The sequence below is a fragment of the Suricata suricatta genome, chromosome 7 (genome assembly GCF_006229205.1).
Source record: "Suricata suricatta isolate VVHF042 chromosome 7, meerkat_22Aug2017_6uvM2_HiC, whole genome shotgun sequence".
Lineage (NCBI taxonomy): Eukaryota > Metazoa > Chordata > Mammalia > Carnivora > Herpestidae > Suricata > Suricata suricatta.
The window spans coordinates 32544465-32567362 of NC_043706.1; the positions used below are offsets into that span (position 1 = coordinate 32544465).

The 22898-nt window shown below is 42.6% G+C and overlaps 3 protein-coding genes across 12 annotated transcripts in view; 2 read left to right on the forward strand and 1 right to left on the reverse strand.

The window, feature by feature from the left end:
* Positions 1 to 8272, forward strand: part of UHRF1BP1 (UHRF1 binding protein 1) — a 67944-nt gene extending 59672 nt beyond the window's left edge. For all 4 annotated transcript variants that reach the window (XM_029944181.1, XM_029944180.1, XM_029944182.1 and 1 more), the window contains 4 exons: positions 1995 to 2257; positions 2704 to 2812; positions 2939 to 3045; positions 3444 to 8272. In XM_029944181.1, coding sequence (XP_029800041.1) covers positions 1995 to 2257; positions 2704 to 2812; positions 2939 to 3045; positions 3444 to 3569 — 605 coding nt within the window. In that variant the 3' untranslated portion in view covers positions 3570 to 8272. The remainder of the gene's footprint in view (positions 1 to 1994; positions 2258 to 2703; positions 2813 to 2938; positions 3046 to 3443) is intronic.
* A 219-nt stretch (positions 8273 to 8491) lies between these two features.
* On the reverse strand, positions 8492 to 15750 carry TAF11 (TATA-box binding protein associated factor 11). 2 transcript variants are annotated; one of them, XM_029944045.1, is made up of 5 exons: positions 15439 to 15742; positions 11982 to 12130; positions 10251 to 10338; positions 9812 to 9908; positions 8492 to 9175 (listed from the first exon to the last, which is right to left on the reverse strand). In XM_029944045.1, exons 1-5 carry the CDS (start codon positions 15607 to 15609, stop codon positions 9045 to 9047), a joined length of 636 nt encoding a protein of 211 aa, XP_029799905.1. In that variant the 5' UTR covers positions 15610 to 15742; the 3' UTR covers positions 8492 to 9044. The 2 variants fall into 2 exon arrangements, with proteins under 2 accessions (XP_029799905.1, XP_029799906.1); XM_029944046.1 differs by lacking the exon at positions 9812 to 9908 and having other exon boundaries at positions 9119 to 9175; positions 15439 to 15750.
* Positions 15751 to 16949: 1199 nt separating this feature from the next.
* Positions 16950 to 22898, forward strand: part of ANKS1A (ankyrin repeat and sterile alpha motif domain containing 1A) — a 179562-nt gene continuing 173613 nt past the window's right edge. For all 6 annotated transcript variants that reach the window (XM_029944038.1, XM_029944039.1, XM_029944041.1 and 3 more), the window contains exon 1: positions 16950 to 17265. In XM_029944038.1, the coding sequence (XP_029799898.1) occupies positions 17075 to 17265 (191 nt within the window). In that variant the 5' untranslated portion in view covers positions 16950 to 17074. The remainder of the gene's footprint in view (positions 17266 to 22898) is intronic.

Sequence of the window (22898 nt, forward strand, 5' to 3'; positions counted from 1 at the left end):
ATTTGTTCATTTTAGCCACTCTGACTGGTGTGAGGTGGTATCTCAGTGTGGTTTTGATTTGTGTTTCCCTGATGATGAGTGATGTTGAACATTGTTTCATGTGCCTGTAGGCCATCTGGATGTCCTCTTGGGAGAAGTGTCTGTTCATGTCTTCTGCCCATTTCTTCACTGGGTTATTTGTTTTGTGGGTGTGAAGTTTGGTGAGTTCCTTGTAGATTTTCGAGACTAGGCCTTTATCTGATCTGTCATTTGCAACTATCTTTTCCCATTCTGCCTATTAGTTTTCTTGATTGTTTCCTTTGCAGTGCAGAAGCTTTTTATCTTGATGAGGTCCCAAGAGTTCAGTTTTGCTTTCCTCCCTTGCCTTTGGGGATGTGTCAAGCAGGAAATTGCTGTGGTTGAGGTCTAGTCTAGGAACTTGTTTCCTACTTTCTCCTCAAGGGTTTTGATGGTTTCCTGTCTCACATTCAGGTCCTTCAGCCATTTTGAGTTAATTTTTGTGTATGGTGTAAGAAAGTGGTCTAGTTTCATTCTCCTGCATGTTGCTGTCCAGTTCTCCCAGCACCACCTGCTAAAGAGGCAGTCTTTTTTCCATCGCATCCTCTTTCCTGCTTTGTCAAAAATTAATTGGCCGTACATTTGTGGGCCCAGTTATGGGTTCTCTATTCTATTCTGTTGGTCTATATGTCTTGAATTTTGTGTTTAGCATTCTCTTGCCTTACTTTACAATTCTACATGTTTGTATCAATATATTATTTAGCTTTGTAGGTTTTCAAGTTTTTCAAAGTGGGATTATTTTGTATTCTTTCATGATTGGCTTCTTTCTTTGATATTTTTCAAATTCTTCTGGGTTGTTGAGTTAGCTGTGATATATTAATTTTCATTAGTACATAAGATTCTGTTGTCTAAATATACTGCTTTTTGCTTTTTAAAAATAGCTTTATTGAGGTATACTTTGCATTTATGAAATTAACTCATGATAAGCACACAATTTGATAAATGTTAGCAGTTTAACAGAGTTGTGCAACCATTACCATCACCTTCAAAATATCCCTTTTTCCATTATTCCACTTCTTTATTCTTTACAGACATTTGGGTTGTTTCTGGGTTCTTTTGCTATTTCATAAGATTGCCTTGAACATGCTTGTACATGTCTCCTGGCATGTATGTTAGAGAGTTTCTTAGGGTTACATTCCTGAGGATATAATTTCTAGGGCGTTTGAGTAAGAATAAGTGTAATTTTACTGGATAATACCAATTTGTTTTCCAAAATACTTGTGCCAGTTTGCAGCTATAGAAAAGTATATATGTTGTTTCATATCTTTGGCTACACCTTTGATAGTTCTTTATGGAATTTTAACATAGATCCTGCTTGGTTTTATCAGAGAGATATGAGAACACCAAGACCTGGAGAAAGGAAGAGACTTCTTCAAATTTAGCAGAGTTGAGGGGTGCCTGGGTGGCTCAGTTGGTTAAGTGTCTGACTTCAGCTCAGGTCATGATCTCACAGTTTGTGCGTGTGTGCTGATGGCTCAGAGCCTGGAGCCTGCTTCAGATTCTGTGTCTCCTCTTTCTGCCCCTCTCCTGCTTGTGTTCTCTCTCTCTCAAAAATAAATAAACATTAAAAACGTTTAAAAAATTTTAGCAGAGTTTTTAAGTTTTTCCTGGGCCTTTAGCGCAGTGTCTCAGATTTATAGCAAGGCCAGTTTTTTATTGCCCCTTAGCCTCCCTTCCACCATGAGAAGCATGATAGCAAAGTGGCCATGTGCAGTCTTTGTGATCATTGTTGCCTTCATTCAAGTCCTGTCCTTGCTCCTTACAAGTTGTGTCATTTGGGGAAAATTATTTTCTGTCCTTAGTTCTTTCATCTCTAAAATGGGAATGATGATAATACTTTTTGGCATAGGGCTGTTATGATTATTAAATATATGTAATGTGCTTAGAATGGTCCCTGACTGATAATTAACATTTTCCATCTTTCTCTCTTCTGAAAGGTACAAGGTTTCAGGAATCCTCAATGTTGAAGACTGACCACATCAGGCCAGCAGTGGGCCTTCGCTTTGAGGCGGGGCCTGGCGCAGCTGTTCACTCCCCACTGGCCACACAAAATGGCTTCCTGCATTTCTTGCTTCAAGGCTGTGACCTTGAGCTGTTCACTTCGGTGCTCAATGGCCTGGGGCCCTTCTTGGAGGATGAAGAGATCCCAGTGGTAGTTCCCATGCAGATTGAGCTCCTGCACTCCAGGATCACCCTAAAGGTGAGAGGAGCTATTGAGGTTTTTACCCTAGACTTTGTCAGGCAAGGAATTCTGGCAGTGACAGCTATTCATTCTTCCCTTGTCACTGTACAGTGTGGTGAGGATCAAGTGAGTAAATGCAGAGTAGCATTCTTTGTGAAGGTCATAATAATACATAAAATGTGTGTTGCTATCAAAACATTCTGGATTTAGGTGAGGAGACCTTGTCTCTAGCCTTGACCTTGTCTTTGGCATGCGGCATGACTATGTATAAGCCCATTAGGTTATCTGGTCCTCAGTCTGACCATCTTTAGAGTGGGAGGAACTTCATTATGTTCCTCCGCTTGGCAAGAATGTATGGATACACAATGGCATAAAACTTCTTCAAGCTGAATGGTAGAAGCATGGGTTACCTAAATTGCACTGAGCTGGTTGAGGGCATCATGTGGTTTCCCGTTTTCCTGCAGGATGATATCCCGCCCATCTATCCAACATCTCCAGGCGCTATCCCCATTACTCTAGCCATGGAGCATGTTGTACTGACACGGAGTGATGATGGCGTGTTCCACATAAGCGGTGAGTTGGGCTTGTCGGCCTCCTGGCTTCTCTGTCTTTTCTCTCCTGTAAGGGAATAGGTGATACCTAGGAATTGCTTGCATGTTGGCCGCAGTTTGCTATTTAGACCTCTTTATTTTTTTCCAGCTGCTGCTGAGGACACACCATCAGCTGAAGTACCTAAAAGTGAAAAGAAGCAGCTGCTCAAAGAACAGATGTTTCTGGTGCCCACAGGAGAGTCTTTTGGAGACAAGGTGAGGACCGAACTGAACAATACCTTTCCCATAAACCCTTACTGGCTGTAAATACAGAAGCTGGGAAAACTCAGAGCCAAAAAAGGTTGCCTATGCTGTGTATAGCTGGGGAGTTTGGGCTCCTTTCATCTAGCAGCAGCTTATAGAAGTGCTGAATAGAGGTTAGAAGTCAGGAACTGTAAGTGAATGGTTGCTGATCATGTATTCTACCTGTTGCTGTCCTCATAACTGATGAACTCTGAAGATGGGATTAGTTAGGCTTTTAGAAAGATCCAGTCGATCACTAATCAAATTTGTGGATTTTTCTGCTTGAATTCTGCCTCCTTGTTCCCTTGCTGGATGTTTTTGCAAGGCATGTTGCCTTATTTATTAACTGTAAATTATTTATTGTTCCTCAGGTGAAAGAATTGCCTAACCTACAGAAGGAACTCATAGAAACTAAACAAGCATTGGCCAGTGCCAACCAGGATAAAGAAAGACTGCTTCAGGAGATCAGGAAATATAACCCGCTCTTTGAGCTCTGATCACAGTGGGTCGCAGTGGCCACCTGTGCCAAGGAGAGAGGAGATCACCAGCAACAGCACCACCTGCGACAGAAGGCACTGGCCAGCATTGAGGCAGTCTGCTAAGGATGCCAGAGGGACTGGGGGGTGCTCAACTCACTCCTTGTGGTGTCCTTTCTACTAGCTGTTGTGACTTGGGTAGAAGACAGGGCAAAGTAAGACCCAGTTCTAGGAAATCAGGGGCAGCTTTGTGCATGGCTCACACATGTCTTGCCTGTATAAAAGCCTTTTGCCCCTCTGCACACTAGGTGGAATCTTGTCAACACTTAGGGCCATTTCACCACCTGATTTCATGGCAGAGACATTTGTTTCCTCTACAGCCTGTGTGAACAAGAGAAGGTACCCATGTCCTCAGTCACCCACAGAGCCACCAAAGATTCTATGTCCCAGAGCTTCCTGTAGCAGACCTGAGAAGTCCTTGGCCTGAGCTTTGGCCATAGTAATAGAGTAGAAAGGAAATAGCCAGCAAGGTGGGAGCCAGGAGAGGCACAAGAATAAGGGAGACCTGGATGCTGCCTTTTTTGGAAAGGGAGACAAGCTCATACCATCTCGGCTGATACTACAATCAGGTTTTTCAGGGTTAAGCTTCTTTTCTGTTATACTTTCATCATTGTGATGCTGTGGTAGAAAGTAAACAATAGTAGTGGCTCAGTTTTATCATCTTCCCCTTCTATAACATAACTTATTTGAAATTTATATCAAGAAAAAATATTCACTGAGCTAGGTTGAAGGTATGATGTGGTAAGAATCACCAAGGGAACTTGATCCTAACCCCCCTGTTGCCTGCCTAGAGCCCTGCCTCTCCTCCACACTGTGCTTCAGAAGTTGTTTCCTTCGTCTCCCTGGGCTCCCGGCCACGTGTGCTCTCCAGGCACTGGGACTTCCTACCAGCACTCTCCTTTGAATTTGGTGGTTTGGGAGCTGAGGATGTGTGTTAAACTGTAACATAAACATCTCAGCCTGTTGTCTCTCCTACCCCTCTATCACTGTGGCTTTTTAAAATTATGCAAGTTTGACCTAAGTAAAAAACAAAACAAAACAAAACCCTTCAACTTAGCTAGGTTTCCCCTTGCCCCATAAAAGAACTATTTCCCCCTCTTTCTTTCCTGCCTACTTCTTCTGCAGCACTCTACCTTCATCCATACTGCTGCGTAACACACTTCAGGCTGTGTTGGTTGGACAAGAGTCCATCAGTTAACTCACCTTGAATTGGCAAGATGGTAAAATAGTTTTTTAGTAATGTTACTAAAATCTTAATCACACATGACCTATTAGAGGAAAGATAAAATGTTCTCCTTTTTGGGAAATCATGTCTGACTTGCATATTCTAGTTTTTTGAGGATAAAAAGAAACATGCATTCAAGAAGGAGCAAGATATAATTTGTTCAGACTTCCAAGGAACCTTTGTCAAGGTTCGTCACTAAAGCAATTTTAAAAGCACCAGTTATTATGAGATACGAGAATATTTTGTCATGGTTAGGAAACAACTTAGAGACTTAAGAATAAACATCTTTCTGGAGAAAATGCTAATGGGAAGTTTCCTATGGGTCAACGCTTGGTTTAACCTTAAGATTTTTATAAATAATCTGAGGGCAGAGTATTATAATGCAGTCAAGTGTCCCTTCTTCCAGGCAATAAGAGGTAAACCAGAAGGGACTTAAAACAATAACAAAAAAACACAAAAAACCAAAGAACCCACAGAAGGCCCATACGCCAGCCTGTGACCACACAGGAAAATGACAGGTGAGGTTGTCTAGGTGAGTGTAAAGTAAAGTACTTACCAGCAACCAGGGGGGCAGCAAGCTGTTAGAACTCAGCAAAGACACCTAACCGCTGCTGAGGGGAAGGAGGATCAGTGTGCTGCTGTGGCTCAGAACCCAACTGCATCATCAGGAAAGGCACATGGAGACAATACAGAAAACAGGACCTCATACAAAACCATTTTAATGGCTTAAATTATCTGTGCATTTCTAGTGACCTTATTTACAAAATACATGGTGAAGGGAGGAAAGGTCTAGAGAATAGCAAAATTTATCAGAGGGTGGAGATACTTCCACATAAGTACGCATTTAAAATGTTGGCTCTAACTCTGGAAAGATGAAGACTAAGTGTGAGATCAGATATGCAGTCAGGAGGAAGGATGTGCTCACCAAGTCCTGAAATACTAGCTCTCGGGCTCAACTTCATAGCCTTAGGTACAAGAAGGCACTTCTCGTAGCCAGTCAGGAACTTAAGGAGCCCATTGTCCAAGAAGCGGTGCTGGCAGAATCGATGTATGGGTGCTGAAGGTTTAAGAGCAATCCTGGTATGATGGCCTTCCAAAGGAATTCTGGAAAACTGGGGCTATTTGGTGAACTACAACTGAGAGGGTAACCGTGTCCTTCGACTGACTCCCCCTTAGTGCTTCTGCCCCTTTGGAAGGCATAATAGTGAGCAAAATGGATCACTAGTTCTCTCAAGTATGGCCTTTTAATGTTCTTAGAGGAGGGAGATCCAGTAGCTGGAAAATGGAATCATTCAACCTTAGGCTCACCTGAATTGTTTAAAATCATATTCTGATTCTCTTCCCTTCTTCCCCTCCCCCACCCACTATGTCCCTCTGGCATCCCTCCATGCAAAGAAAATGCCTAATAGGTATTGCTTGGAATACCTTCACCTTAAGCTTGTACTTGCTGGTAGGCAGTAGAAACAATTCTGGCAAGCATCAAGGCTAACCGCTATAGTGGCCAGAGTTCAGTCAGCCTTCTGGGCTCTGGAGTTCTCATAGATGTGACAAACGGAACCCTAGAATTTCTGACTTATGTGGCGGCTTTGGCTATTGTCTTGAAATCCTCCTGCAGGAAATGTGGAGGGGTTCATTGTCCCATGAAATTTTAGTAACAACTTGTATAACTTCATACTCCTATTCACTGGGGGAAAGAAGACGTTCATAATGAAGAAATGTGAACTGGTTGGGAGTCCTCAGGGTAAATGTAGAGAAAAAAAATGGAAGGAAAACAATAGTGCTTTGGACTGCTTATGATTTCTGCCTTGGAGCTCTAAGACTCTGTGAACAAGAAATAATACCTCAAGAAAATGTCTGGAGTGATAGCACCATATCACTCAAAGACTTCAGCTGCTGCACATCGCCATTTCAGCTGTGAAGCATTTTCAACTATGTATCATCTATGATTGTCTAGATTTCCTGTTTACATGGATGTGCTGGAGACGGGCTTTAGTGCATAGGGACTAGTTTTAATGTCTCTGAGCTGAGCTGCAGGGATGATTATCAATCTCAAGTTTGTTTCATCTCACTGGAATAATTAACCTCATTTCTTTGACTTAAGACAGAAGGAATGGGTTCTGTTTTTGTGATGGCTGCTTTTGCTGTATTATTTAATCTGCCCCCCCACCCCCATTTTGCCATGGGCCTCAAACTTTATGCACCCTTTTCATAGTTCTGAAAGGAATGGTTTCTGTGAATGGAATATACAGGGGTAAACACTACCCCTCACATACCCCATAATTTAAATGCTTCCTTTTAACCCATTTACATTAGTTGCCCCTTAGACTAGTTCAGGGGTGGTAGGAAGCAGGTGGTTTGAAGTATTCCCATAGTGACGTGGGAATTTGCCATTCCAAACCTTAACACCAAGAGTTCGTTTTTTTCTCATTTAGTATTTGCGTAAACTTCTAGAATCAGTTATAGGAACATTATAGGCAATGCTAGTAGAATGACATTTGGTTGAGAGCTGCAAAAGCTGTCATTGCCTTGTGATTTACCATAGTCTTACTCTTTCAAGAGAAGCTGGTGTGATGTGCTGTCCTTCCAGAGACTATGGCCTCACCCAGATCTTCCCCCACTTTCTACTAGAATAGCAATATCCCCATTCACCTCTGGGTAGGTATGGATAGTAGCCAGTAGCTATTGTTGAGAGGGGTGTATTTTCCCCGTCTCTTACAACAGACGCAAGGAGACGCACTCTTGGAGAACCTTAAACTGTGAGGCTTTGCTAAGTGGCCAGCCTGGGATGTGATCGATCTCCCTTGTTTATAAGTTTCAGCCTTATCCAATATCTCAAATTGAAATTGCTGTGTTTCCTAGAACTGTTAAAAAATATTCCTGTTAGAGCTGAGAGACTATTTGCTTTTCTTTCCTTCCCCCAGTTTATTAGTTTTTGGTCAAGATTTAGCCTGAGTCTTAACAACATTTCTTTGTGGAATGCCCCACTGAAGTGTCTTCTTCACTGGCTAAATATATGTTTAAAGCCATGGGTTTTAATATAAGATACTAAAAGTTAGATTTGCTCAACGTTGTGAGTCCAAGCTGTTTCTCCCCCCGCCCCCGCATCAGGGTGCTGAACAGAATTGGAATCTTTTAAGACATGCTCAGGAAAGCTTCAAGAGAGAACAGCTTCAAAACCCTTCTTCCTAGGACACTGAATGAGAGAGGAGAGATTCTTGGGGATTCCCAGTTATACACAGTAGCCTTATTACTGCTAATCACTGTCAATAAAAGGTCACTCCATTCCCCTCTCTTTGAGGAAAACAAAGAGAATGTATCTGATGAACTGGAATACTGGTCAGTATTGGGAAATTTTAATGTTGCATTATCTAATCAAACCTTGAGTGTACTGGTTCTGTGAACCACCTGAAAAAAATCAAATTAAACTTACTAAACATCGGTTGTGGTTTCTCTGTGTATAGGAACCTGAACATATATGGGCTTTTAGAGTATTTTTAGTGCTTTGAGTACTCTTGAGAAAATTTTAATGGTCCTAGTAGAAAATGGGAAGGGCTCAAATTTTCAAAAAAAGCCAAGACCAGTTTTAATCTGACACCAAAAAAGAATGATGAACTTCTCCCCATTCCAACCAGCTAGACAGAAAATGCATACACATATGGCAAGTTGGAAAACAGTTTAATGATCACTCACCAAGATCCACAGGAGAACTTTACATGTTTACAGGGATAAGTACACGCCTCCTATCACGTGTTCTTCATGGTAGAGTATCACAAGTCCAAGTTGTTGATCGAGTTCAAGCCTGGTTGTTTCATCTACTTAAAACCAGATGGAAGAAACAACCTAGATCATAGCAGCTTCATGCTTCAATGTGAAACCACCAAACTTTCTTGGAAAGATTTTCTGTCTGAAAGCAGCTTCCCTGTCTGGAAGATGCTTAAGGCTCATGTACCTTTCTTCTTCCTACTAGCCACGAAACAGTTAAATACCTCAGAATGTCCAAAGAGGTGCCAAGATTTAGTCAAGACAGGTATGAAACAGGCTGCATGCCTTTTAGATGTGATGAATATCAGAGTTCTGAGAAAGACATTAAAATCATCATGGAATCCTTGGAGGACTGCGACAACTTAGAGCACCTGTGAAAATGTCTCATGCGGTAGGAAGTCTGGGACCAGCACCGCTTCCTTCAGTACCAGCTTTTTCCAGGCTTCGGTCTAGAAGAAGATGATTTTTTTGTGCTTTGAGTTGGGGATCTGCCCCTTCGACTTTAACCTCCGAACAGCCTCCCTCATATGTTTGGGTTGTAGTGGTGGCATCTCTCCCCACTTCTCACACACATCCAGTGCTAAAGAGAGGACAAGAAGAAAGTTTCATTGTCACACGAGGACTTATTAATCACGTAATCCATTTGAATCCTGTAATTCTCACTAATCCTTCTTAAGCTCGCTAAGGAAATAAAACAAGACATTTTCCCTTCTTAAGAGAATGCTATGAAACATACCACGTTAGCTTCAGTGTAATATATAATCTTCTGCTTTAAAAAATAAAACATTTCACTGACTGGAGATCAGCAATACACTCAGCCAGGTTCTTCCTTGATGATAGAAGAGTTCCCAGGATTCTTAACGTCAGGGACTATTCCTTGTCACGCCACACTGGTCAGCCCCCAGCTTATCTTGTGTCTTTAAATGGGCAACAAAAATGAGCAAACTCCACTGGGGAAAAATATGAAGAAGGCTTCTGTCACCCTGGACTGAGGACAGGAATCCGGAAAGATTTCCCAGATGCTTCCTTGAGTCCCAACATTAAAACTTTTGAGGAATAATGGTCATGCTTCCCTGAATACAAAGTGCCCCACTTGGTCAACTTCTAGTGCAAATGGAAACATCCATAGGTACTTTATTAGGTCCCTTAGTATAGATATTCTTGAAAGTTAAGACCACCAGAGGTTCAATCCCGTAAGTGTACCAGCAACACTTACCTTCTTCTACCACCTCCCCGACGAAAACCTTGGAAATGCCAGACATAGCAATAACAACATTCTGAGACACAGAGGTGCCAGTGATGGACTGGATCAGCTTGAAAGAAGGACAAAGACCGTGATTAAGATAGTCAAGGACTGGCTTTAGAAGATGGTACCCTTAAGAGTTTTGCACTAAACCAAGTTTTTACTGAAGGCTGGATACTGCAATTAAGACTATTGAAGCAAAGATTCAGGCGAACAGCAACCCATTCTATATGCTTAGACCTTCTCCCCGGAATACAAAACTCCAACTGATAGTTGAGAGGCATGTTATTTTTGTTTTCCTGCATGAATGATCCACCAACTTGATCAACACCTCACTTACAATGGACATAGTTCTTGCATCTAGTTCAACTCTCCCACCTGATGGACATGAAGAGTCGCAGCTCATCCTTACCCTTTTAATGGCTGCCTTAGGGAATGCTGACCGGCGGTACATTTCGTAACGGTTCAGTTGCTCCTCAGAAAAAGAAGAAACCAGGATTCTGGACAAAGATTCAGATAATTAAGTTGGCTTACAACAACGAATGTTTAAGGCATATTATCCCATCAATAAAAGCAAGTCTCAGAAAATTAGAAAATGAATTTTTGAGAGGTCAATAGCATTAGGCGTGGTGCTTACAAGGACTGACGATAGAGCATTTTTACTCTTAAGAAATGAGAAAAAGTGAAACACAACTTCCTTTCTACTTCATTAAGAACAAAAACTTAAACTACAATGTTGGGTCACTATGTAGATTATGTTTTCAGTGCTAGGCTGATGGTAAAAATTTGATATATAAATTTATATTCAAACCAGTAGTTCTGGCATTAACAGACTTGGGGGAAAATATTTTTAAAACACATGGAAAAGGGTTAATGCTCTTAATGCTTTCCAATAAATAAAAGATAGCAATTTTGAAAAAAGCAAAGGACATGAATAGGGAAGTTACAAAAATACCAATGACCAATACAGAGGGAAAAAAAGTTAACGTTCATTATTAACTAAAGAAATTAAAGTGATAAACTAAAATAACATTTTTCATGAATCAGATCGATGAGCATTATAAAGAATGGTATTAGTAAGAATGGGAGGGCACGGACTCATACGTGCTGGTAGAGCGTGAAGTGCAAACTCCTTTCTGGGGAAGAATCTGGAAATGTGTAGGAAGAGCCTTTGAAAATATTCAGACTGTTTGAACTGGCAATTCACTCCTAGGAGTTTATTTAGGGACTAAATGGACAAGTATGCAAAGATGTGCTCAAAGATGCTCATCATAATAATGTGAAAAGAAAAAACTACAGGGATTGGTTAAATGATCATTCATCCACATAATGGAATATAATGCAGCCATTGAAATTGATAACTTATAGGCAGATTTACAACAAGAAAATAGTTAGCTATAAATATTTAAAACATTTAAAACACGGGCACCTGGGTGGCTCAGTCGGTTAAGCATCCGACTTTGGCTCAGGTCATGATCTCATGGTTCGTGGGTTCAAGCCCTACCTCAGGCTCTGTGTTGACAGCTCACAGACTGGAGCCTGCCTCTGATTCTGTGTCTCTCTCTCTCTGCCCCTCCCCTGCTCATGCTCTGTCTCTCAACAATAAGTAAATGTTTAAAAAAAAAAAAAAGAAAAGAAAATTATAAATAAAAAAACAAATAAAACAATATCTGAAAAAGTAGATAACCTAATATATATGCCCAGGGGTAACTCTGGGTGGTGGGATTATGGGTAATTATTTTTTCAATTTTTCTATATTCTCTGATAAATTTGCAATGAGCCTATTAAAAGAGTTATGACCTATGGGTGATTACTGATATGGAAAACGGTCACCATATACAATGTGAAAAACAGGTCACAAACAGGAACATCTCTGAAAAAATTTATTTCTGGATATATATGTATAGAAAATACCCTGGAGACTATACCTCAAAAAATTAACACTGTTTATCTCTGGTGATAAGAGGATATTTTTTTCTTTTTCCTTATGTATATTTCCTAAAACATTACATAAAAGTATTATTTGCTTTACTTTCTTCTGAGTGTAAAAAAGGAAAAAAAAATTTAAAGGCCCCCCCCAAACTAACTTTGTATGGTCAAGTTAGAGACTTGAAATGGAGGGAAAAATCAGAAAGTAACTTACTGCATCTTTTGAATCTCATCTTCATCCACTTTTTGCTTCTTCTCTTTCTTTTCTTTGGTATCTATTTTCATTTTTTTTGCTGCAGGAGTAAGTAAAGATGAGTCTTCCCTTTCAACTGCTGTTAAATCTGAGATGTCCTGACTCTTGAGCTGAGAAGATGCAAAGAAACCCTATTATATATTTGGTCTACTTTCCAGACTTGGGGAAGAAGGTAAGACCTCATTCTCATTACAACACAACAAATCCATTATTCAATGGTTTTTTGGTTCCAAGCATGGGCTGTACCATCGTGTGTAAGATATACTCTCCTACAGAAGTTTACAGCCCAGCTGTGGAAAGAAAACCAGCCAAAGAATCCAGCTTTCCAGTTTAGCTATGTGATCATAGCTCTGGTATGTTTGCAAAGGAAATGAAGTGCCAAGGACCATGAAAACCACTTCCCCGCACTTAGCCCACTTTCCTGACCGCACACTTTAGAGATGTCAGAAAGTCCTCTCTCTCCATCCAGCCCGCTCTCCTGCCTCTAAATCTATACATCTCTTTATTGCTGATGATTCCATGTGGAAAGGATATTCAAAAGGAGGCACCTTCTCATCAAAACAGTGTTTCTTTGGATTTGGAACATTTAATAATTTGTTTTATTTTAAGTAACCTCTACTCCTACCATGGGGCTCAAACTCATGGCCCTGAGATCAAGAGGCATAGGTTATATCAACTGAGCGAGCTAGTTGGCCCTGGATTTAGAACTTTTTTTTTTTTAATGTTTTTATTTATGAGAGAGAGAGAGAGAGAGAAAGACAGCGTGAGCAAGGGAGGGTCAGAGAGAGAGGGAGACACAGAATCTGAAGCAGGCTCCAGCTCTGGGCTAGCTGTCAGAACCATGAGATCATGACCTGAGCTGAAGTTGGATGCTTCACTGACTGAGCCACCCAGGCGCCCCAGAACTTTTGTTTTTTAATATGCATTTTTAAAGTTTATTTATTTATTTTGAGAGAGAGAGAGAATCCCAAGCAGCTTCCACACTGACAGCACAAAGCCAGGCATGGACTCCAACTCATGAACCATGAAATCACAACCTGAGCGGAAATTAAGAATCAGATGCTCGACTGGCTGAGCCACCCAAGCACCCATGGATTTGGAACTTTTAAATGCACTTCTCCCACACATAGTACTCTTTTCTTCCTGTCTTTCAGTTCTATTGTATCATGCAAATGTTTCTCACTGCCAGACTGCCAACTTTTTGAAGATAGGTTTCTCTCTTATTATCTCTCCCTACATAAGCATTAACATAGGTTTACTCATGCTAGACGTTTAATAATAATTAAAATCCAAACTTCATCCCTTCTAAATTAATATAAAATCAAAAGACAACAAACTTCATTAACGGGATTTAACCTCTGTTTTTCTTAAAGAGGAACTCACATAAACTCTTACAGGAATACAAGGGGGTAGGTAAAAGTGAAGGTAGTATATCTTTAAAATTTTTTTCCAATTCTTTCTCTAGTTACCTATTTATACAAGTTTTCTAACCTCTCTGTGCTTGAATTTTGGTGACTTATATTTTCCTTAAAAATGAACCATTTTTCTTAGATTTTAAAATTTCTTTTGCCTAAATTTGAACATTAAATATTTGTTTATTTTGTTCTTATTGCACTGTGCTAATAGGATGTGGCCTGTTTTGATTTCCACTTTTAAGAATTTGCGTTTTTCCTTGTGGCATGGTATATGATAATTTAAATTAACTTTAAAAAATGTTTAATTTTTGATGGGGAAAGAGGGAGAGAAGGAGAAGGAGGGAGGGAGAGAGGGAGAGCGCATGTGCAAGCAGGGGGTGGGGGAAGGAAGGGAAGGGCAGAGAGGGAGACAGGAGCTGTCAGCAGGGAGCCCAGCCCAAATCACAAACCCTGAGATTATGATCTGAGCCGAAATCAAGAGTTGGAAGACTACCCAACCAGCCACCCAGGTGCCCCTGGCATATGATCAGTTTTTAAAAGTGTTGCGGTCAATTTGGGGCGCCTGGGTGGCTCAGTCCGTTAAGCGTCTGACCTTGGCTCAGGTCATGATCTCACAGCTTGTGGGTTAGCGCCCATGTAAGGCTCTGTGCTGAAGCTCAGAGCCTGGAGCCTGCTTCAGATTCTGTGTCTCCTCTATGCAACCCACTCCCACCCCTGCCCGCTCCTGCGCTCTATCTCTCAAAAATAAACAAACATTAAAAAAAAATAAGTGTTTCAGTTAGAAGTATCAAAAAACGTATCTTCTGTTGGATGCAAATTTCTGCATGTAGTGAGCTCTTTATGGACTCAGCCAATTATTATTCAAATCCTCTATGTCCTTCAGATCTTTTCTTTTTTTTTAAGGTTCCTTCTTTAAAAAGTTTCATCACATTTTTCTTTTTCTTTTTTTTTTAATATTTATTTTTTGAGAGGGTGAGAGTGAGAGAGCATGCGAGCACGAGCGGGAGAAAGGCAGAGAGAAATCCCAAGCAGGCACCTTGCTGACAGCACAGAGCCCAATGCAGGGCTTGAACTCAGGAACCTGAACTCTGATCATGACCTGAGCTGAAAGTGTCCCATGCTCAAACCATCTGAGCCACCCCCACATTTTTCTAAAAGTTCTACCTTGACATATTTTAATGCAACTTAATGCTCTGAAAGGCTGTTTCTATCTAATCCAATGCCCTCCCCAGTATATATTTAAATTCCTGAGAAGTTCTAAGACTCCAAGATTCCATCTCTAGAAATGGAACCCAGAGAACGCCGAGATTCTAAGTCCCCTGACTGATGGTCAGTAAGCAACACCGCTGAGTTCTTGAGGTGGAAAGACTAATGGGTTTGGTGTATTTATGCCATAGAGGCCCTGGGACATTGACACCCGGATCACTGGTCCTAGTTAAATGTCCCAAGAGAGTAAAAACGTGACTAAACCAGTAACTCCGTCAAGGTCTCCCTTTAGCGACTCTGCAGCGTACGATAGTAATGCTTGAGCAACATCTAGGAGAAACATTTCGGTCAAAAGGGATCCGAGGAACCCTGGGTTCTAGCTCTTGCACTAAATCTGTGACATCAGATCCCAATGTCCTCACCAGGAAAACCAAGAGGTTCTGTAAAATTCCCTTACGGGCGCCTTAGTGGCTCCACCTAAGAGCATGGGACTCTTGATCTCAGGGTCCTGAGGTCCAGCCCCACGTTGGGAGTTAATTTACCTAAAAAAAAATTTTTTTTTAAATCCTTTTAGAAGTAGGGACAGGGATTAAAAGTATTAACCCAGCGGCTGGGGCTCTGGAACGGAACCGGCATTACAGTTCGACTCCTCCCTCTTCGCACCGCATCTAGGCAGATCTGGAGGGAGTCATGGTGAGTTTCAGTTAGCTTGGCAGGGACCAATAGGAAGCCGGTCGAGCAAGCACTAACACAATCTTGGACTACTCTTTTGACCTCATTTACACAGCGCTCCATACCTCGCCTTCCTCGGCCGCGGCTTCTTTCAAATCCGCATCTCCGTCCCCGTCAGTTTCCTCCGGGATTCCGTCTGTATCCGTAGCCCCGGGGCCCCCGGGAGCAGCAGCCGTTTCTTCTGACTCCCCTGTCTCTCCACCTTTTTCTGTGGGCGACTCGCAGGGATTATCCATAGCAGCAAGGGAAAGAAGGGAGAGATCGCAGCCCTGCCAGACTCGGGAGCTCCGGACGAGGACTGGCAGGCTCTGGAGCTCGGGACTGACTGAGTCAGAGCAGCCCAGAAGCTTGCTTCCTATCGTCGCGCTATAATGACGTCACCCCTACCGCTCCTCGGAGGGGTCATTTTAAGGCACGCGTAGAGGACTTCAAGAGCTCCGTTTTAATTGATTTGGTGGCGGTTGGAGCGGGAAAATTGAGGGAATGGAAATCAGTTTGTGGGTTTCCCACCCTGGGAAATCAGCAGTTGTAAAGGAGAGTTGTGTTGTTTACTGGAATTTTTCCCTTTCTTTTCTACCTTTCTAAAAAGTTAACTCCTGAATCCGCTTTTCTCAGAGTAAAGTTCGGGGACGGGAGAAGACTCATTTTCATTGTACGCCAATGTCTTGGGTTGCGGCCGCCTGGTAAACTTTTAGGCAAGGACTCAATCTCGTACATTTCAATTGGGTGGAGACCGTGGGGCTGTGTGAATTGTCAGCATTTCTTTTCGGTTCCTCAAGTACCTCAAAAAAATCATATAGGTTGAACAGAATTGATCCAATCCATTTATTCACCCCGTTACCTGTTGAGCGCCTACTTCGAACTAGGAACAGTTCTAGTAGCAAAGATAATATATACTTTCTAACCAATTAAATGATTTTTCCAATTCACTGGTACTCAATATCCAGGTCGGTTTCACAAACTTCTTTTGTCAGTTCGGTTAATTCCATCAAAACAGGAAACACATTCTACTGGGAAGGGAGGTCTTGTCTTTGCAGGTGTCACTTTAACGAGCCTTTTAAGAGATTGGGACCATGAAGAAGAGATATTTCTTTTTAAAAAAATTTCTCTCTTTTCTCATTGAGGTACGGGACAGGACATTTTATTCACCTCTGTGTCACTAGGTCCCAGCATCCATCACGTATTTAATTTATGCGTGCTTAGAGAATGAACTTGGAAGTGTAGATGCGCGTTACCATATTTCTCTCTTTGTTTCTACGCTGCCTGGGTGAATTACCGTATTTCCCGTCCTGTGGGCTACCAAAACCTTTCGGGAGGAAGCGCATTTCGGGAGGCGCATTCAGGTGGACCCCATTTGTTCCTTAACACCTGTACAGCGGGTATTTACTAGGCGCTTTCCTCTTGCCCCCAGAGGCCTATCCCGGCATAAATCCGCCAGCTTCCAACGGACCATAGCCACCTGCGCCCGCTTGCCGAACCCCGCCCAGCTAGGTGGGCAAGGGGGCGGGGCGCGGGGGCGCGGTGACGCGTGACGCCAGATCCCGGAAGTGACGCGCTCCTGGGCAGAAAAGGCGGGGGGGAGGGGGGTGGTGTCCCCGGCCGGTTTGGGGGGTGCGTTGCCCGGAGACGGAAAGTTTGGGAGCCGGAGCAGGCTCGGCTGCGGCCCCGGAAAGGGGGTCCAGGGAGGCGGTGGCCCTGGGGATGGGGAAGGAGCAGGAGCTGCTGGAGGCGGCCCGCACCGGGCACCTCCCGGCCGTGGAGAAGCTGCTGTCCGGGAAGCGGCTCTCCTCAGGCTTCGGGGGCGGCGGCGGCGGCGGCTCCTCCGGGAGCAGCAGCGGCGGCGGCGGCGGCGGCCTCGGGTCCTCAAGCCATCCCCTCTCCAGTCTGCTCAGGTGGGTAACGCGCCGGGGCCGGACGGCTGGCTGGAGACCCCCTCTCCTCCGCCCGTCTCCTGGGGCTCCTGAGAGGTCGAGGCTCCTGAGATCCGGGCGGGCGGGTTTGCTGGGCGCCACTGGTCGAGGGCGGGTGACCCGCGGGGCCAGGAGCGCCCGTGCAGGTCCGCGCGGCGCCGGGCTCTCGTCTCGTATCCTGACCCGGCTGCGGAGAATGGTGGGAGTGCCCGGGTGGCAGCCTCCCGCCGCATGGCACAGCCCGGCTTCACCCTCGCCCGCCGTCGGGTGCCAGCTGTCGTATCTCACAAGCCACGTTAGAGCAGAGAAATCTTTATTTGAAATCTCCCTCACCTCCTGCAGAAACTCCCACGCCTTGCAGGATCTCACCGCTCCCCCGGAGGGAATTCTCTTGATTCCTTTCTTTTGGAACTTGGAACCTTCCATCCCGCTCCGCAGGACCTGTCTTTTGTTGTTGATATTAACAACAACACGTTCTGGATTTATCACGTTCAAAGTGTTCTTCTTTTAGCTCCTCTTGTGCTTGAAGCTCAAGTTCTAGTTCATTGCAGGGAACCTCATTGGATTAGTTAGTCTCTAAGTGGCATATGCGAGATTCATCAAGGGGTTTATTCCTCAAGAAACAAAGCTTCAGAAAGACCTGTTTAGCAAACTTAGGGTGCTTTAAACTTCTCTGAGATCTGTTGTTAAAATAAACACTTGAATCCGGAGCTGGTAAGGATGGAGAGAGAAAGGTCACTTTTCTGTGGCTTGGAGGGGGGATTGGAGGTGCTTTGTCAGTGTGAGTAAAATGTGTTGGTTCAGCAGCACTTTCATAGCCTGTTTTCTTTTCCTTCCTTGTTCTTTTGAGGTTTTTAAGAAGTGGAAGTTCATTTAGAAATGGCTTCGTTGGCTTTTGTTCCCCATTGGTTTATGTAACTTCAATTTGAGGGAGTTTGGACCGGAGAAGCCTGAGGCTCTAATCAGTTGTTAGGTATTAAGCACCGGGTACAGACCCAGGTCTACACAGGAAGATTTTTTAAAGGGCATAGGAGGGGCTCCTGGGTGGCTCAGTAGGTTGAGTGTCCGACTTCGCCTCGGGTTATGATCTATCAGTTTTTGGGTTCAAGCCCCGTGTTGGGCTCTGTACTGACAGCTCAGAGCCTGGAGCTGCTTCCTTCTGTGTCTCCCTCTCTCTCTTCTCCTCCCCCATTTGCTCACTCGCTCTCTCTCTCTCTCAAAAATAAAAACAAACATTTAAAAAAAGCGGCATAGAAGAACTCTCCCCATGAGTTCTTTGGGGAGGTTTCTCCAGTCCCTAAAACAGTGCTGTCACACAGTTAATACCCAGGATTCATTGAATAAATAAAAGTATCAATTAGAGGATGGCAGATTTCTAAATAAAGTGATGGTTGTACTCATTGTAATTGTTAGTAGTTCAGCAAAATGAGGCAGAACTTAGGGAGTGAGATGGAGATCAGGGCTAGGAGGAGGACATCAGCTGACTTTGAAGGATGTGAGGATTTAGAAAGGTGAAGAACAGTGAGAGCATTCCAGGTTGGCAAGCTATGGTCGGAGGCATAGAAGCAGGAAAATGACTTAATTGGTGTTCCTAGGGCACTAGAAGAACTTCCTCCTGGCAGCGTTGTTTTGGGGGATGATAAAGGATAGTAATAATAACGAATGGGTACATTTCCATCTTTTAGAGTGGCTTAGTCTTTCTTATGTTTATAGTCCCAGTCCTTAGATCAGTGCCTCACAACTCATAAATGTACTTTGAAGGCATGCATTGGATTTTGAATCTTCCCTGGATTACTTTGATATTTCTGCACTTCTGATAATCTGAGAGAGGGGATCCCGAAAGAGGTTTGGAAGTGCCAGTCTCTAATTAGTTGAATAACGTAGAATTTGGAGGTTGGCCAGAATATATCTTCACCTTGAGTATATCCTGCCGAAGTGAGAAATTTGCATGTATCTCCCACCTTCAAGTGCAAGTCAGATTACTCTTACGGCTCACACTTCAGAGACTGTTAACATTTTGCTGAGGACTTAGCTGCCGTGTAGTTAAGCAAGACAAGAAATCTTTGTTGACCACAATGTTTTAACTTTTGGCCTCATGCTAATAAGTTCAGTCTCTGTCCTAAAGTGTGGGTGGTGTCTCCACACCCTAGCGTAAGACAGCTGATTCCTGACTTGCTCTTGTGTCTCTAATAGAGATGGTAGATGGCCTGAGAGCTGCTCTAACCTCTCAGCCCTGTGATTCGTAGGGGCAGGGAGGATCCGCAGGCAGTAGTTACACTAGGTGTGTCATTAATTACAGGTGATTCTGGTTCAACCTAGTGAAAGATTTCTGAGCAAATGATACTAGTATTTAAATACTTCCTAGGTCAGCATCCCCTCCCTTTTTAGGTTTGGAAATAGTAGAGGGTAGGTTCCCTATGCCCACACTCCACATCTCAAGGACCCTTAAAGACCCTTGTAGCTTCATATCTAGCCTTTGCATTAATTAGCTGCCATATCCTACCCCCACTAGTACTGCCAGCTGCAACCTATGTTTGTGCAGCTGTCTGAGTGGCCAAGTAAAGCTGGCAAGAAGAGGCACTTAGAGCTGCATTGGATATAAATGGTCCAAACCACATGTGTGTTTGTCTGTTCATCTAGTTCCACAAAGGCTTTTGCTTTTTCTGAAGCTACAAAGTGCCCCCGCTCTTACCCCATCTTTCTTTTATACTGCTTGGGCTTAGGTCTTAACTTCTTACAGCCCTCCCTAATGACCCTAATACACACAGATCTCTCCAGCTTCTACTTCTTTGGAACCCATCATCTGCAGTGTACAGTAGCTCCCTGGCTCATTCTTCACTTGCCTGGCTTTCACAGTGTATTGCATTGGCCTGCCGGTGTAATGTTTATATACAGAAACCGTCACTTACCGAGAATATCCCCAAGAATCCCAAGTCAGCAAAAGCTTCTAGGAAACAAAAAGAAGTTGTTATAAACTTTGTATCTTTCTGACCTTTTCTTATTTACTGCACATTTATTCAGAGGCAGTGTAGTGTCACGCGTAAGACTACTTGTTCTTGGGGCACCTGGTTGGCTCAGTTGGTTGAGCATCTGACTTCGGCTCAGGCCATGATCTCACCATTCATGAGTTCGAGCTCTGTGTCGGGCCGTGTGCTGACAGCTCAGAGCCTGGAGCCAAATTCTGTGTCTCCCTCTCTCTCTGCATCTCCCCTACTTATACTCTCACTCTTTCTCTTTCTCCCCCCCCCCCGCCCCCAAATAAATAAGCATTAAAAAAGAAAAAGGCCGCTTGTTCTGTAGTCAGACTGCCTGAATTCATAGTGTACTGCCATCACTGACTAGCTGCTTGATTTTGTTACAAATTACTCAACCACTTGGAGCCTCAATTTCTCCATCTGTAAAATGGGGATGATATTGTTTGCCTTATAGGTATCATCTTAGATAATGTGTGTAAGACACTTCCCACAGTTTCTGGCACATTGTGAATGCTCATTGTTAGCCATCCTCAGCTCGGTTCAGCACATAGTTTTGCCATACTGTCCCCGACATGTGCAAAGTACCAGGCTAGACATATTTTAAATGGTGTTCTTTCACACTTGGGTATGTGTTTTCCAGGTCATGGCAGATTAGAAACTGTAAATAAGAGAGAGAGAACCTGCTTAGGTAGGCACATTAGTGCTGTTCATTTACCCAGTGTTTACCCATTTTTCACTTTTGTGCCAGGCTGATTGCTAGATGCATTGCAAAGTCTGTCTCAGACCTGGCACAGAGTAGGTGCTTTATCAAAACCAGTCCCTCTCCTGATGCATGGCCTGTTTCCTTACAGTGTTTATAGTAGTATGATAGGTCTGTGTGACTGATTAACAAAATAAGAGACAGAAAAAGCAGTTAGAATCTATCTCAGCTTTCCCATCCTTGGCAACTTGAGGCTACTAACATAGATGTGCATAACCCTACACACTTGCGTGGGCCCCAAGCATCATTGTGCTATATCTTAGTGCTGTAATTTCTGTTTATTATGACTCACAGCCATCAAAAACAGATTAAGTTATATGCAGTGTAGCGTGTCAGTGGAAGTAGGAAAAACATATTTTAGTTTGAAATGATTCAAATATAATCATTTGAAATGATTCATATATAATTTTTGTTACTTAAAGTAGATTATTTAGAAAGCATAGTTATCTGAAATGTTTAGTCCTTGAGAGGTTCTGGAAGGCATGGATTTTACTTTACATAATACTATCTCATTTTCCGATTATTGAACGAATGCATGCCTTCAGTTGGCAGCTTGAGACAGGTGCTCCTAGACTTCTTTGTAGCTCATGGTATTTTTCAGCCCTGGACACAAATTCTCATGTAGCGGAGAGATTGATATGTTGATGGTTGTAGTGAAACTGCTGATTTCCCAGAAAGCCAATTCTATATGAGGAGACCGTAAAATTTGGGTTAGAAGTGAATTCTATCAACGAAAAGGCAAAAAGACCTGAAAAAAGAAAATGGTACAAGAAATCATCATATATTAACTTAAAACTTTATTGAATTGTGAGCTGAATACTGATGTATGTGAAAGGTGTAAAGTAAAATGAATCCCTGAAGGTTCAGAAGCACAGAAAAGCTAAACCAAAGTCAAGGATTGAGGAGTAGATGTGTCATGGTTTAGGAATATTCTATACTTAATTTCTCAAGCATGAGAGGAGTGAATAAGAACAGAAGAAGCCAAGGAGGCCTACTGGAGAAATCGGAAAATTTACAGACCATAGCCGTAAATGTAGCTATAAACTAGTTTTTATTCTACCATTTGAGGTGAGGAGGGAGTCTAGAAATAGCCACCAGGAGTTTCCTAAAAATATGAAGTAATTTTTTGAAATAAGGAATGAAGAATGAAAACTTTGGAAAAATGGACCCCACCTTGGGGACAATTAAAAGTTCTTCCAATGTCAGACGATATGACAACTTACTGTTTTTAAGAAAGATTGCTAGATTTCTGTAAAGAATTCGGACTTAAAAAAAAAAAAAGTGGTTAACATAACCATCCCATTTGAATGGTCCTTCACTCACTCCCCAGAATGGATGTGTAGCTTAGAAACTATAATGACATGACAGCTTTTTCATGCTGACCTTGTTTCTTTTGCCCTCCTGCAGTGCCAGATTTCTTGTGAATATACCTAATTTAAGCAAAATGATATTAACATCCTAAGGAAGAAGACAGCACTGACTAAGGATTGTAGAATGTGAGGTGCTGAAGCAGGATTTCATGGACTTATGTGATCTAAATTCTGGCTTTCTCCAAGAGAATGTAACAAAACAAAACCAGCCAACAAAACACAACTATCCATTAGGATAACAGTTCTAGATATTACACTAAAGCTTTTTCAATTCATTAAAAATGATTTTTAAAGAGCTTCTTGATATACTTTTAAGTATATTTTATTGGGATAGCAGCCCTTTTATTTTGGAATTGCTGTACGTTTTTGCTTTCTTTAAAGCAGACTATGATTCGTGTGGTTATTTTGTATCTGAAAATCTAGCAAGTGCCTAATCTTAAACTGAGTAAGGCATGCACGGGTAGTAAAAGATAATTTAGGGGCGCCTGGGTGGCTCATTTGGTTAAGCAT